The 12,593-nt window shown below is 54.8% G+C and overlaps 2 protein-coding genes across 3 annotated transcripts; one reads left to right on the top strand and one right to left on the bottom strand.

Annotated features, from left to right (window-relative positions):
• Positions 1 to 3,996: 3,996 nt before the first annotated feature.
• Positions 3,997 to 8,447, bottom strand: CCDC116 (coiled-coil domain containing 116; the record flags this gene model as incomplete). Its single annotated transcript, XM_011355948.1, has 4 exons — positions 7,958 to 8,447; positions 6,629 to 7,192; positions 5,914 to 6,525; positions 3,997 to 4,743 (listed from the first exon to the last, which is right to left on the bottom strand). Coding segments are annotated over exons 1-4 (1,995 nt in total), but the record flags the coding sequence as incomplete, so codon positions are not given.
• A 1,996-nt stretch (positions 8,448 to 10,443) lies between these two features.
• On the top strand, positions 10,444 to 12,386 carry YDJC (YdjC chitooligosaccharide deacetylase homolog). 2 transcript variants are annotated; one of them, XM_023528294.1, is made up of 5 exons: positions 10,444 to 10,676; positions 10,766 to 10,925; positions 11,129 to 11,228; positions 11,310 to 11,487; positions 11,687 to 12,386. In XM_023528294.1, exons 1-5 carry the CDS (start codon positions 10,513 to 10,515, stop codon positions 11,868 to 11,870), a joined length of 786 nt encoding a protein of 261 aa, XP_023384062.1. In that variant the 5' UTR covers positions 10,444 to 10,512; the 3' UTR covers positions 11,871 to 12,386. The 2 variants fall into 2 exon arrangements, with proteins under 2 accessions (XP_023384062.1, XP_011354247.1); XM_011355945.2 differs by having other exon boundaries at positions 10,447 to 10,676; positions 11,697 to 12,386.
• The last annotated feature ends 207 nt before the right edge of the window (positions 12,387 to 12,593 follow it).

Genomic DNA, 12,593 nt, shown 5'->3' with positions numbered 1-12,593 from the left:
CTACCATTGGGTCGGCGTGGGCGGCACCTCCTCCAGCTTTCAAGAGCGGCGGCTGGGAGGAGGCTGGCGACACGAGGAGGGTTTTGATTGGTCCACGCTTCCGAGGACTCACCAATGACTACCAAAGGAAGCTCCAAGCGGAGGCACCGTTGTCCCCGAGCGGCCTAGGTGAGGGGCACCCCACCTAGCGGCCGCTGAGCCCCTGCTTACCAAGCTCCCTCATCCTAGATCCCTGAACTCTCAATCATGGGCTCTCCCCTCAGACCCTGGGTCCGCAGCAGCACTGTCTCGAGGTTGTTCCACAGCTAGATTGTGTGGTCATAAAGTCGACAGATTTCAGGTACTGAATCACCTGGTCCTTCAGACCCCAGAATTAACTAATCCCCCAGTCACTTGGTCATTGTCTCCTCTCTTACATTGAGTCACTTCAGTCACTGGACCCTGGGGTTTCTGAATTCCCGTGACCACTCACGGACTCTTTCTAAGGCACTATGTCCGTTGGGCAGCAGAGCGGGTAGCAGGGAGCTGTGGTGTTAAGGATAACAGTGTGTTCTCACCAGGAAGCCTCAAAGCTGTCAGGAAACCAAAATCCTGGGAGACCAAGTGACTGTAGGAACCAAATCTGGATGAATGTGTCCCCTTAGTTTCTTACATGTGCAGGTGCCAGTCTCACTGCCTTCTCCTTCTTCAAGGGTGGGAAACTTACACCACTGTTTATTTATTCATTAGTGGAACTTTTTTATGTTAACTTCACTCTGGGCCCTGTGCTGGGGCCTAAGGGGAACTGGCTGTGGGCTATATTACCCAATAGGCTGACAGCATATTATTTTAGGGTTTTAATGTTTAGTACTGTTTTTATTTTGAATTACATATGGCATGGGGCACCTTGATCTTTCCAGAGCTAGAGTATCTAAAATAGCTAAAGGTCAGCCCTGGATTTGGCAGACTCTACACTTGAGGGTAGAGGGACTAGAGTACAATTTGGGAAGCAATGAATGCGTCCTGTCGGACACACTAACAAACATTTCAAACTTAATATATCCAAAGCAGAATTACTGGTCTCCTCCCTCAAACTGCTCCTCCCCCAGGCTTCCGCATAATGACACCTCTAGTCACTAGTTGCTCAAGCCCAAAACTTGGGATTCATCTTTGTTTCCTCTCTTTACTGCACTCCTCACATCTAATCCAACACATTTTGATGGCTCTGATTCCAATGTGAGTCAGAAATGTGAGGCATTCCTCCTGCATCCCCCATCACCACCTTAATCTGAACCACTCTATTCTCCTCCAGATATCTGCCACTATCTCCTAACAGATTTCCCTGCTTCTGATACTCGGTCCCCACTAAGACATTCTCCACAAAGTGACTTATGCCTTAAAAAGCATAAATCAGATCATGCCAGACCCCTGCTGAAAGTCACCAACAGCTTCCCACAGTACATAGGACCAGAGGTTGGTGAGGACAAAGTAAGTAATCTCGCTGACAGGCAAAGAAAGGATTCATAGGACAATAGAGACCTGAGAACTAGAGTAAGGGATGACAATGTGGCTCTCCCTTGCTTCTCTTGGGGGCTTCATGGCTTCTCCTAGCTGTTCCTTTCTCCCACCTCCTCTACAGAGCACCTTCTCCAACTCACCCTATAGGCAGGTGCATGGGGCCAATTATGGCATCTCCAGGGCCCTCCACTTCCTGGCCACAGTTTGTCTTCAGCTCTACTTGATTCCAGGAACAGCTTAAGGTACAATCAGCCAAGACATGGAGTCCATTTCCCCTCTCCTTGAATCAGGGAAGGCATTGCAATTCACTTTGACCAAGAGAACACCGCTGAAGTGCTATTTTGGGACTTCTGAGCACAGGCTGCAAGAGCAGAGGTAGTTCTTGCTCCTTCTCTCTAGGAAGCCAGTGGCTGTACCCTGCACCATGCTGTAAGGAAGTGTAGACTAGACAACTGAAAGCTCAGGGGCCACATGGAGAGAGACCCTGGAAAAAGAGAAATCATGTGGAACATTCCAGCCTCAACCCATCCCCCAGCTGAAAGCAGCCACATGAACCACTCTGCCTACACCTCTGCCAACTGTCAAACCCCAACATCATGACAAATGGTTTGAAGCCACAAATGGTCCCAAAACCACAGAGTGGTTTTTTACACAGCAACAGATGTCTGAAACAGGACCTAAGGTCATGTGTCTCTAGTACCATGTGCCAGTGGTTCCCAAAGGGGCTGTTACTGCCCCAGGGACAGTCCTTGGACATGTGCCTCTAAAGCTGAAATGGGGATATGTTCAATTCTCCCTTAAGAACTTGGCAACGGGACCTGTGAAACTGGAGGATATCACAGCAGTTGCTGTTTCTCAGAGCCTTAGGGTCCCCCTTCTTGGCTCCTTTCTGCCATCAGGAATTCTTACCTTTCTGCAGAGACATGGAAAATGGCTGCTTCACACCACCCAGGCTTGTCTTCAGCCTTCAGTGCAAACTGAACCAGAATATCTCAGTGCATCTCAATTGTAGGCTTCTGGGAAAGAACCTGACTGGCTTAGCTTGGACTGGGATGTACCAATAGGGCCAACCAACAGTGGCCAAGTGATATGGCAATAAGGTATGAAAATGGCTGTTGTGGCCCCACACTGCAGTGATGGCGGCAGTGGGTGGCCTCAGGAAATGGGTCTTATGAACTGAGCATGTATACTGAAAGATCCTAGTCAAAAGAGCTCTGTGAAGAATGGTTGCCTGACCTTCCCTCCCCCACCTTAGGACCCTGGTCCTTCTGATTGGCAGTAGAGCAAGTCTTCCTCCCAGAATCACAGGGCATGGGTGTAGGGTGGAAGGTTCACCCTGCCTGGTTTCAAAGAAAGCTCTACAGTTGTGCCCTCACTTGTGGGCCACTGAGCATAGTCAGGCTCGGTGGAGCAGGCCTGGCCTCTCTGCCCCTGGGTGGGCTCAAGGGGAGGCATGAGAGACCTGCCAGGCTCCCCGCAATGGCAGCCTGCACAGTGAGGCAGTGTGGAGCACCTAAATGTGTTCTCTCAGCTGTGGGGAAGGGGTGGGGGTGGGCGAGAGGTTGACTTGGTCCCTGGGTGAAGAAGCCCGAACAGGGGAGCAAACAGGCTGTCCTAGGAAGGCAGAGGGAACGACAGTGCTGAGCTTGTGGCACAGGAAGGCGAGAAGCCCTAGGAGAATATTGGAGATGAAACCCGCCATGCCTACAGATCTTTCTAGAGAGAGCCCAGGGCCGCCGAAGAAGGGGTAGTCATGTGGCCAGCCTGGGGCAGCCAATCCATAGCTTGACTGACCAGCAGCCCCCATATGACCTGGCATGAAACCTCCAGATTCAGGAGTTGGAGGTGGAAAATACAAATTTTGAAGACAGGTGGCCATGGGAGCAGTAGGAGAGGGTGGTATCTCAGTCAGAACATGAGGGTGTAGCATATCAGAGAGAGGAGGAAGCCACCATGGCAGAGGAGGAGCCCCCAGGAAACAGGAGTCATGATGCACAGGGGCCATGATGAAAGGGGACTGTGAGCCCTGAGAGGCTTGAAAAGCCAGGAAGGTGCAGACCAGAGTGAAAAAAAGCCACAAGCCAGGGACTTGTGTTCAACAGAGCACGTAAGATCATGGGGCTCAGCACTAGCAGCTGTCATGAAAGGTGCTACTACTCAAGGGCACATGTGCAGGTGCGTGGAAGGGAGACTGAAATCTCTAGACAAGAAAACTGCTCTATCAACACAATCTTTATTTCTCGCGTTGGCAGGGGCCAGCTGGGCGGGGGCGGGGGCAGCATTATCATGGAGCAGGAGGAGGAGCAGGAAATTCAGGGGCTTAGGAGGCCTCACTGAGGGTCTCCAGGGCTGTCTGAGGAGTGACTGACCTCAGCCACCCCTTGAGGCTCAGGGGGCCTCTGGGTCTCTCTCGTCTCCAAAGAAGTCGTAGTTCTTGTCCTCACCCTCGTCATTCTCGTCCTCCTCCTCGTCCTCCTCCTCGTCCTCCTCCTCATCCTCCTCCTCGTCCTCCTCCTCGTCCTCCTCCTCGTCCTCCTCCTCATCCTCCTCCTCCACCTCCTCCTCTTCCTCCTCCTCATTGCTCTGGCCCTCCTCCACATCTACTGCTTGCTCATGCTGGTTGGAGCCCACGCTAGTAATGAGCTTGGGCTCCAACAGGCTTGTGGGCTCCTGCTCCTCAGCTGTACTCTTCTCCTGAGGGGTGGGCAGCTGGGAGCCCAGTGACTCAGTGTGGAGGGAGGGCTCTGCAGCCGTCTCCTGATCCACGACCGTGGCCGGCTTGGGCAATGTGGAGGGGGCTTCCGGGCTGTGCAGGGAGGTGCTGGGGTGGGCAGTGCCTCGGTGGGCAGCAGAGCGCTGGGCAGTGCTACGTTGGGAAGTGTCGCGCTGGGAGGCCCGTAGGGACGTGGGCCGAGACACTGGCTGGGATACCTGCTGGGCCTGCTGGGCCTCCTCCAGCTTCTTCAGGAGGCAGCTCCAGTTAACCTTCGAAGACAGGCGGATGTGGGAGCCCTTCACCTTCTTGAAGCCCAGGAGGAGGTCCATGAGCGCCTCGGTGATAGGGAAAGAGATAAAGCCCAGCTGCTTGGTGAGGTTCCTCTCAAACTTGTACTTGCAGATGAGCAAGGAGACAGCCTGCTCCATCAAGTAGTTGACAAGCTCCTCGTACCAAGGGTTGGAGAGATGGGGCATGGCGGACGAGATGGAGGGCAAGGTCTTCTTCTTCATGAACTTGTAACTGGGGCTCTGTGCAGCAGCCAGGGAGGGAAGGGAGACACATCATGTCACTCCTCCTACCCTGGGATGTCCCTCACATCCACAGCTCCCCACTTGTCACCCATATGGACACCACACCTGGCACACTAAAGGTACGGCCTCGACACATCTGCTCTGCTGTTCCCTTTAACAGCTGAGCACAGGTCCGGCATGTTTGCCAATCTTCACACTTACCACACCGTCATCACATTGGCCACACCAGTCGGCCTAGGGCAAGGCCTCCGACCACAGTCACAGTGTCAGCCAGACTGAAGTCTGGACAACCTGGACTCTAGCAGGTTCTCACCCAGGCCAGGGTTCAGAGTTGGGAAGCATGTCTGGGACTTAATGGGTGAGAGGAGGGTTGGAGGCTGTGCTGGAGACCTCCCAGGGTGAAGCCACCTACATCTCCATACTCTTCCTGGGCGACTTCCTGTCATCAGGGCAGACACACTGGAGCCCTGTCCTAGGCAGCGGGAATCAGAGTGTGCTAGACCTAGGATTCAAGACCCCACTCTGGGATCAGGCTACTGTCCACAAGGGACAGGACCCTCCCCACATGGGAGAGTCTCCAAGATTCACGTGCAAATGTTAAAAAAATACCCAGAATTAAAAATAGCCTTTATTCATCTTTGACAACACCTGGCAATAGCTAGGCCAGGGTTCTTGGTCCCCCATCAGCTTGTCCCTTGCTCTGGTGGTTTCCACAGTACAGGGCAAGAGACCTGAACCATGGGCATCTGCCAGAGACAGTGGCCATTAGGAATGGTGGCTGAAAGGCCCCTTCCCCTGCAAACCCGTCCTTAAGTTCCCCGGCTCCACTCTTGAGATTTTCTTTGGATACAATGAAGAGAAAGATAGGGAGAATTTTCTTATCAAGGAGGTGAGTGATGAGAACAGAGGGAGGTGGTAGGAGGAGAGAGAGTGGGGGGGGACAAGTGGAGCTGTGACCTCGGTGAGGTGGTTCTGGCTAGAGGGCACTTCCACCTCAATCTTAGGGGTAGGCAAGGTGATGTGTAGGTTCTGCCAGGGCTGGGCCCTCTGACTGGAGCTCAGGGGCCCAGAAACAGGCATGGGTGATCTCTGTACTTTAGGGTCCTGGTCAGGTACCTCCTGCCTAGGAGGGGATAAAGGAACCTTGGACTCTTCTGTAGGTGTCACCTGGAGCCGGAATCTGGTGGCTCCTTGGGTACTAGACATGGGGGAACCACCTTCCTTGGGTTTGCCCCCTCCTTTGGACTTGATGCTCTTTCTGTGAACCATTTTGAGGCTGGAGGTCGTGGTAGGAAGGGAATAACTATAGGGCTCCTCCCCTTCGGTGAGTGAGGCCCCCTCAGAGCCTGGCATGACTTCCAAGTTAGGCTCTGTGGTGGGCTCCCATTCTGATGGAAAGAGAGGGCAGCCGTTTTGGCGGCGGGCACCACTGAGCTTGTCCGCAGCCTGGTTGACCACATTCTGCAGGGCAGGGAAAAGGCGGTGCTCAGCCAGGAAGTCCAGGGTCCGATGGGGCTCGCGGAGTGAACAGTAGCCAGGCAGGTCAAAGGATGTTGGCTGGCTCAGCAAGGACTTGATCTCCTTGTTGAACTCTCGCTTGAGGAAAATCAGCTCCCGCTCTGTAGGCCCCAGATCTGAAACTTCAGGCGTGCCTGAGCTCGAACCCAGCAGGCCTGAGAACCAGGACAGGGGCTGCTTTGGGGTCCACTGGCTGCTGGACTGGCTGCCCATAGAGTCCCACGGCAGGGAGTCCCTCTGGGAGGACTGCCCCAGGCTTTTCTGCAGAGAGAAAGGAACTCTCAGAGTTGTCCAGGAGGAGCCAAGCCAGGCTTGGCCCTGGCCCTGGGCTCCATCCTGCCCACTCCATGGCCCCAAATCTCACCCCTCTGTTTTCCAGCCGTAACAGCCGCTTGAGGCTCTTTTCCTGCAGGAGTTTGTCCCTCCTAGGTGGCAGCGGGCCCAAACCGTGGTAGCCCATGTCACTGTCTCGGCTGTGGGAGCCCGGCCAGCCAGCTGTGAAGTTGCTATGGGAGTCAGACATGGAGCTGGAGCAGGATGGGTAGTTGTTGGGGTTCCCAATGCAGAGGCTGGGCCGGACACGGTGACGGTGCATGGTACTGAGGCTGGGCCGGGCACGCACCCGTCGCCCACCCCTTGGCACCTCCACTGGGTCCTGCACCTCCACCAGTGGCACCCCTGCCTCTGTCTTCATGGTGGCCATGCGCTCAGTTGCCTTCTCCACCACGGTCTGCAGGCTGTCCAGCACCTGGCCCTCAACAAGGAAATCCAGGAAGCTACCAAAGGGCCGAGGACCCTTTGAGTTTCGGCGGTGGCTGTGGAGCCCTGAGCTGCCCGAGGGGCCGTACATCGACGGTGGATGTGGCACGTGGCCCAGCTTAGAGGCTTGCCCCATTTCCGGGAATGCTGGCTTCTTATGCGGCTGAACCTGAGTAGACAGGCATGTCACAGTGGGCTGAAATGCCCCACAGGAGGCGGGATTCCCCAGGGTCTTCCCAGGGTACCAGGAACTGGGTAGGGAGTGAGCAGTGGAAGAAACTCTGTTTTGGAGTCAGGCAGCCTTGGGTCTGGACCCTAGCTCTCCCACTTTCAGGCTGTGTGACTGTGGGCACAATGGCCCCTTTCAAGGTCCAGTTTTCTTTTCTGCAAAGTGGAGATCTATTTAGGGTTGCCCTGAAACTTCCCTGACACATACATTTCACATACACTTCACATACACAAGCCCTGACCAGGGAGTCTGAAAGCCCGCTTCTGTCCTCTCACAGGGTGTGAGTGGGTAATCACGAAACCCCTCTAAGTCCCACTTGGGCTCCTCATCTCTAGAGTAGGCCAGCCCTGTTCCACTTCTGGGCTGCATAGAACACCTATGGTCCTGAGCCCTGCACACCCCATGGCTGCTTCTGCAACTGGACCCCTAGGCCCTGAGCAGACCAGACCCTATGCTCTCACTTGGGGAGGCAGTTCACCAAGCCCTCCCAGGCCACTGGAGGTCAAGGGGACACAGGGAATGAAATTGATGAGGACTAGGACCCAGCAGGGGGTCAGAGGAGTGATCAAAGAGATAAGGACATCACTAGGAGGCCCAGGCAGGAAGTCAAAAGGAAATGAGAAAGGGGGGCAGTGATTAGGGGCGCTGGAACTGGTGAGGAACACAGTGGGGGTCTCGGAGTTAGGCTTTGCTGGGTATACTTACCCGGGCCAAGTACGTGGTATGGCCGGCCTCATCGTCTGCCAAGTATCCCGAGTGGTGGCGGCAGCTGGTCATTATGCCAGTAACCCGGCCTGCTGCCCAACTTCTCTCTCTTCAGTTCTGCAGTGCAGCCATGAGTTCCTCTCTGCTACTGGCAGGGGGATGGTATGAGGGTCCCCTCAGGCCTCCATGAGTTTGAGTCTCCCTCTGTCCATCTGTTGGATACTGCATCAGTGGTCCAGGGGGCCACAGGTCCTTCGTTCCCCACAACCTACGTCTCTCACGTGTCTGGCCTTTTCTCTGCTCGGAGTCCCCTGGGCGTCTGCGCACCATCTGTGTCCAGAGTCGTCGGGGGCGAGGTCCTGTCTCTGACCATTTCTGACCCTCTCCCCTCCCAGACATGGGGCACCCTGGCGTCCGTCCCTGGCCCAGAGCCCAGCCTCTCACCAGAGTCCAAGCTTCGCTAGGTGTCAGCCAGAGCGAGGCGAACTTGCTGAAGGGCGGCAACACTGGGCTTTGGGGTCGCCGCAAGGCAGATCCCCACTTGCTTATTTGCATGCCGCGTCCTGATTGGCTAGCAACGGGCCCCTCATCCTCTAGCTCCCCCGACACAATTGTTGGGGGCGGAGCCCACATTGGCCCCTCCCCTCATTTTTTCGGGCTCTGTCCCATGTTCTCGGTGGGAACTCCTGGCTGAGCTCTGAGGCTGAGGCTCTGATCCTTGCTCCACATCTACCCTAATGGGAGGCTGAGGGTCAAAGCCACAGCCTATTCTAGCGACATAAGCATCTTCCTTGGCTCCTCTCTGGTCATGGCATTGTCCTGGTCCCCCTGCTCTCTGTCTTCTCTCCACTATCCCCTCGCCTACCGTGAACAACTTCAGGGTCTGTCTTGAGCCCTCTCCCCACTGTAGCCTTCCTGAGCGCAGTGAAAAAGGTCCTGGCTCTAAGTCACAGGTCTAGTTTCAGTTCCTAACTCTGCTGTTTCCTGCCTGTGTAACTCAACCTCTCTGATCCTCTGATCCCCCTCTGTAAATGAAGTTGAATATCCTTCCACGTGGGAGTATGAAGATTAAATCTTCATACAACACATCCGGCACCCCATAAAACCCTTTATATGTTGCCTCCTCTCCTTCCTCCCCCATTTGTCTGGTAAACTTCTCATGCACTCCCCATCCCAGGTGTCGCCTCATTGGAGAAGGCTTCCCCAAAGGCTTGCCACCCCCAAGAATGATCGCAAACCCCATTCCAGATTCTGCCACACCGTTTTGTTACTCGTTCACCAGTAATATTAAAATAGGTGCTCAATAAATGTCAACTTCCTCTTTCCAATCTTCAGACACTCAGAGCCTCTGGCCTTTCCAGGTTCAGCTTCCCAGTAGAGAATGACAGTTGGTTGAGGTCTGACAATTTAACAATAAAGTTTGAATATAACAGTACTTATGCCAAGAGCTTGGTGAAGGGCTCTTTGAGGCCTCCAATTCTTACACTGCCCATGGTAGTGGATATAATTTGTTATTCTCAAGCTTGGCTCTATCCTCTCTGCCTCTGACCGAGGGGACAACCAGGGCCTTGAGGACTGGAGCAGACCCAGATGCAGGCCCAGGGTTTCGGAGGCCAGTCTGAGCTCTACTACTTCTAACAGGGGCACTATGGGCAAAGACACTTCCTTTCTCTGAGCCGCAGTTTCTTCAAACAGCTTGGTAAACAGGAACAATGTTACCAATGTCATAGGCTGGACACAATACTGCACTTCCATTGGGAAAATCAAGACAGCTACTTTAGAATGGAAACCGTAGCTATTAACCATGTGACTGAGTATAGTCATGGGTAGGGAAAGCTTCTCTGGACCACAGAGAAAAAAATAAGATTATGAATGTAACCTCTTGCACAGAGCTCAAGAGAGGGAAGCAGGGGCTAATGCTTTCTCAAACGAAACCACTGGCATTACATGTTTTCTTTCATTTTCTTATTGTTTAGAGCTTTTACAAATCACAAAAAAGGCCTTATTTTAGAAAAATCAGGAAAAGACAAATGGGCAATTTCGTAAAAAAGAAATACAAAGAATAAAAACATGAAAAAGTTCATAGTCACTATCAAAAAAATTAAAAGAATGAGATAACTAATTTGATCATTATTTCTCAAAACAAAAAACTTGGGGGTGGGGGTGAAGAAGAATTGTGTCTATTTGCTTAGCAAAAATATTGGAAGGACACTACCCAAGAAGTTAACAGTGGTGATCTCTGGAAAGCGTAAGAGATTTTTTTATTCAGGACTTTTTCTCTGTATTTTTCATATTAAATATCATTTTTGCAGTCACCGAAAGTTTCGCATTAATAAGTGGAACCATGGTCAGGTTATGGCGGTGCACACTGTGTGGAGGTGGTGGTGGGAGGTCGTTGCAGGGCCAAGGCGGGACCGCTAGGTGGCGAGAACAAAGGCGAGGTGCTGGTGTGTCGTGGTGTGTGCGTCGGGGCGGGGTCTTGGGCAGTGTTTAGGGGCGGGCCTGGACTGTCCAGTCCACTCCCCTCAGGTCCCCAGCCGCGGGCGTAGGCAGAGATGGCCAGGCCGCGCGTGCGGTTGGTGATCACTGCAGATGACTTTGGTTACTGCCCGCGGCGGGATGAGGGCATCGTAGAGGCCTTCCTGGCGGGGGCTGTGACCAGCGCGTCCCTGCTGGTCAATGGCGCGGCGGCGGAGAGCGCGGCGGAGCTGGCCCGCAGGTGAGCGGCGGCCCCCTACAGGGTCAGGGCGGACTTGGGGCGCCACCGCCCTGCGGCCGCCAGTGCTCCCGCTTGCGTTCGGCCCGCAGGCACCAAATTCCCACGGGCCTCCACGCCAACTTGTCCGAGGGCCGCCCCGTGGGCCCGGCCCGCCGCGGCACCTCATCGCTGCTCAGCCCCGAAGGCTTCTTCCTGGGCAAGATGGGATTCCGGGAGGCGGTGGCGGCCGGAGACGTGGCCTTGTCCCAGGTGCGGAAATGCGGCTGCAAAAGGATGATTCCCCCCACCCCCAAGGCTCCGTCCCGAGATACGGTGACGCCATCAGGGGCAGGAGCGGAAGCTAGATGCCTCCCTGGTTCCAACACTGAAGCAGTCAGTTGGAGGTGCAGGGAGGGGTCCTCCTCGGTCACTGAGCCCGGACGTTCAAGGTGCCTATCGTCCTCTCCTTCCAGGTGAGGGAAGAACTGGAGGCCCAGTTGAGCCGCTTCCAGGAATTACTGGGCAGGAATCCCACTCATGTGGACGGGCACCAGCACGTGCACGTGCTCCCAGGTGCGTGGGTTGGTGGTACCAGGCAGGGAGAGGGTCGCGGTTGGGGAGACATGCCCCTTCCTGACTTCACCCCATTCTCAGGCGTGTGCCAGGTGTTCGCTGAGGCGCTGCAGGCCCACGGGGTGCGCTTCACAAGGCTACCTCTGGAGCGAGGAATAGGCGGCTGCACATGGCTCGAGGCTCCTGCGCGGGCCTTCGCCTGCGCTGTGGCGCACGACGCCAGTGCCGCTGTAGGTCCTTTCTCCCGCCGCGGCCTAAGGTGAGCCTTCTCCCACCCTACTCGCGTGCCCTGCCACCTGCCCGGCCTAGGTCCCAGTGGGTCTAGATGGACATTCACCTGGCCAGCTCAAAGGGAGTCGGGTTTCGCCCAGCGGTGCCTCCACCCCAGATCCTTCCCGCCCGCTTCCTAGCCCTTCCTGACACTGTCCTGCCTGCCAGTCCCTTCCTCTGATACCCAGGTATCCACAGGTGGACCGATGCCTTCGTGGGCCTGAGCACCTGTGGCCGGCACATGTCGGTTCACCGTGTGTCGGGGGCTCTGGCCCGGGCCCTGGAAGGTACACCCACAGGCCACTCCTTGACAGCGGAGCTGATGGCCCACCCAGGCTACCCCAGTGTGCCTCCGGCTGGGGGCTGCGGTGAGGGCCCTGATGCCTTTTCCTGCTCTTGGGAGCGGCTGCATGAGCTGCATGTCCTCACAGAACCCACACTGCGGGCCCGGCTTGCCCAGGATGGCGTGCAGCTCTGCGCCCTCCATGATCTAGACTCCAAGAGACCAGGGGAGGGGGTCCCTGGTGAAGCCACTCTGGAAACCTTCCTGGAGCCCTCCCAACTGTGACCCTGACAACCAAGAACTAATGTCTTGGTGCTCAGGAAGGGGCAAGGATGGAGCTTTGGCACAGCCCCGGACCAGGTCCTTGAATGGGTTCTGTGACTTCCCTGGGCAGAACGATGTTACCTCTATGCCCATATCCTCATGACGCAATAGTGGTGGCCAGAGCTTCAGCAAGCCCTCTTGGCTGCAGGCGGGTCAAGCTGTGACATCTGGGCCTGGGGCCTGCCAAACATTTGGTGCCCTTTATGTTTCCATGTAAGCATCTTGTTTAGGTGTAGTGGGGAGAAATTATTGTATTAATAAAATAACGTGTTTCTTGTAAACTTGGATGATTTAAAACTGTGCCCAGAAAACCTTCGGAGACACACGAATGGACAAAAGCAACTCCCTCGGGGCCCAAACCAGGTCGCTATTTCAGAAAACTTCCAAAGTCTACTTTCATTCATGTTTAGATTTTATTATTTGGGGTAGGAGGGGGGATATCTCACCAGTCTACTTTTTGTGAGGTATATTATCATCTCAATTTTTAT

Source organism: Pteropus vampyrus, unplaced genomic scaffold (assembly GCF_000151845.1).
Source record: "Pteropus vampyrus isolate Shadow unplaced genomic scaffold, Pvam_2.0 Scaffold23, whole genome shotgun sequence".
Classification (NCBI taxonomy): domain Eukaryota; kingdom Metazoa; phylum Chordata; class Mammalia; order Chiroptera; family Pteropodidae; genus Pteropus; species Pteropus vampyrus.
The sequence above is the reverse complement of the archived record's forward strand: the minus strand, read 5'-3'. Positions and strand labels throughout refer to the sequence as shown.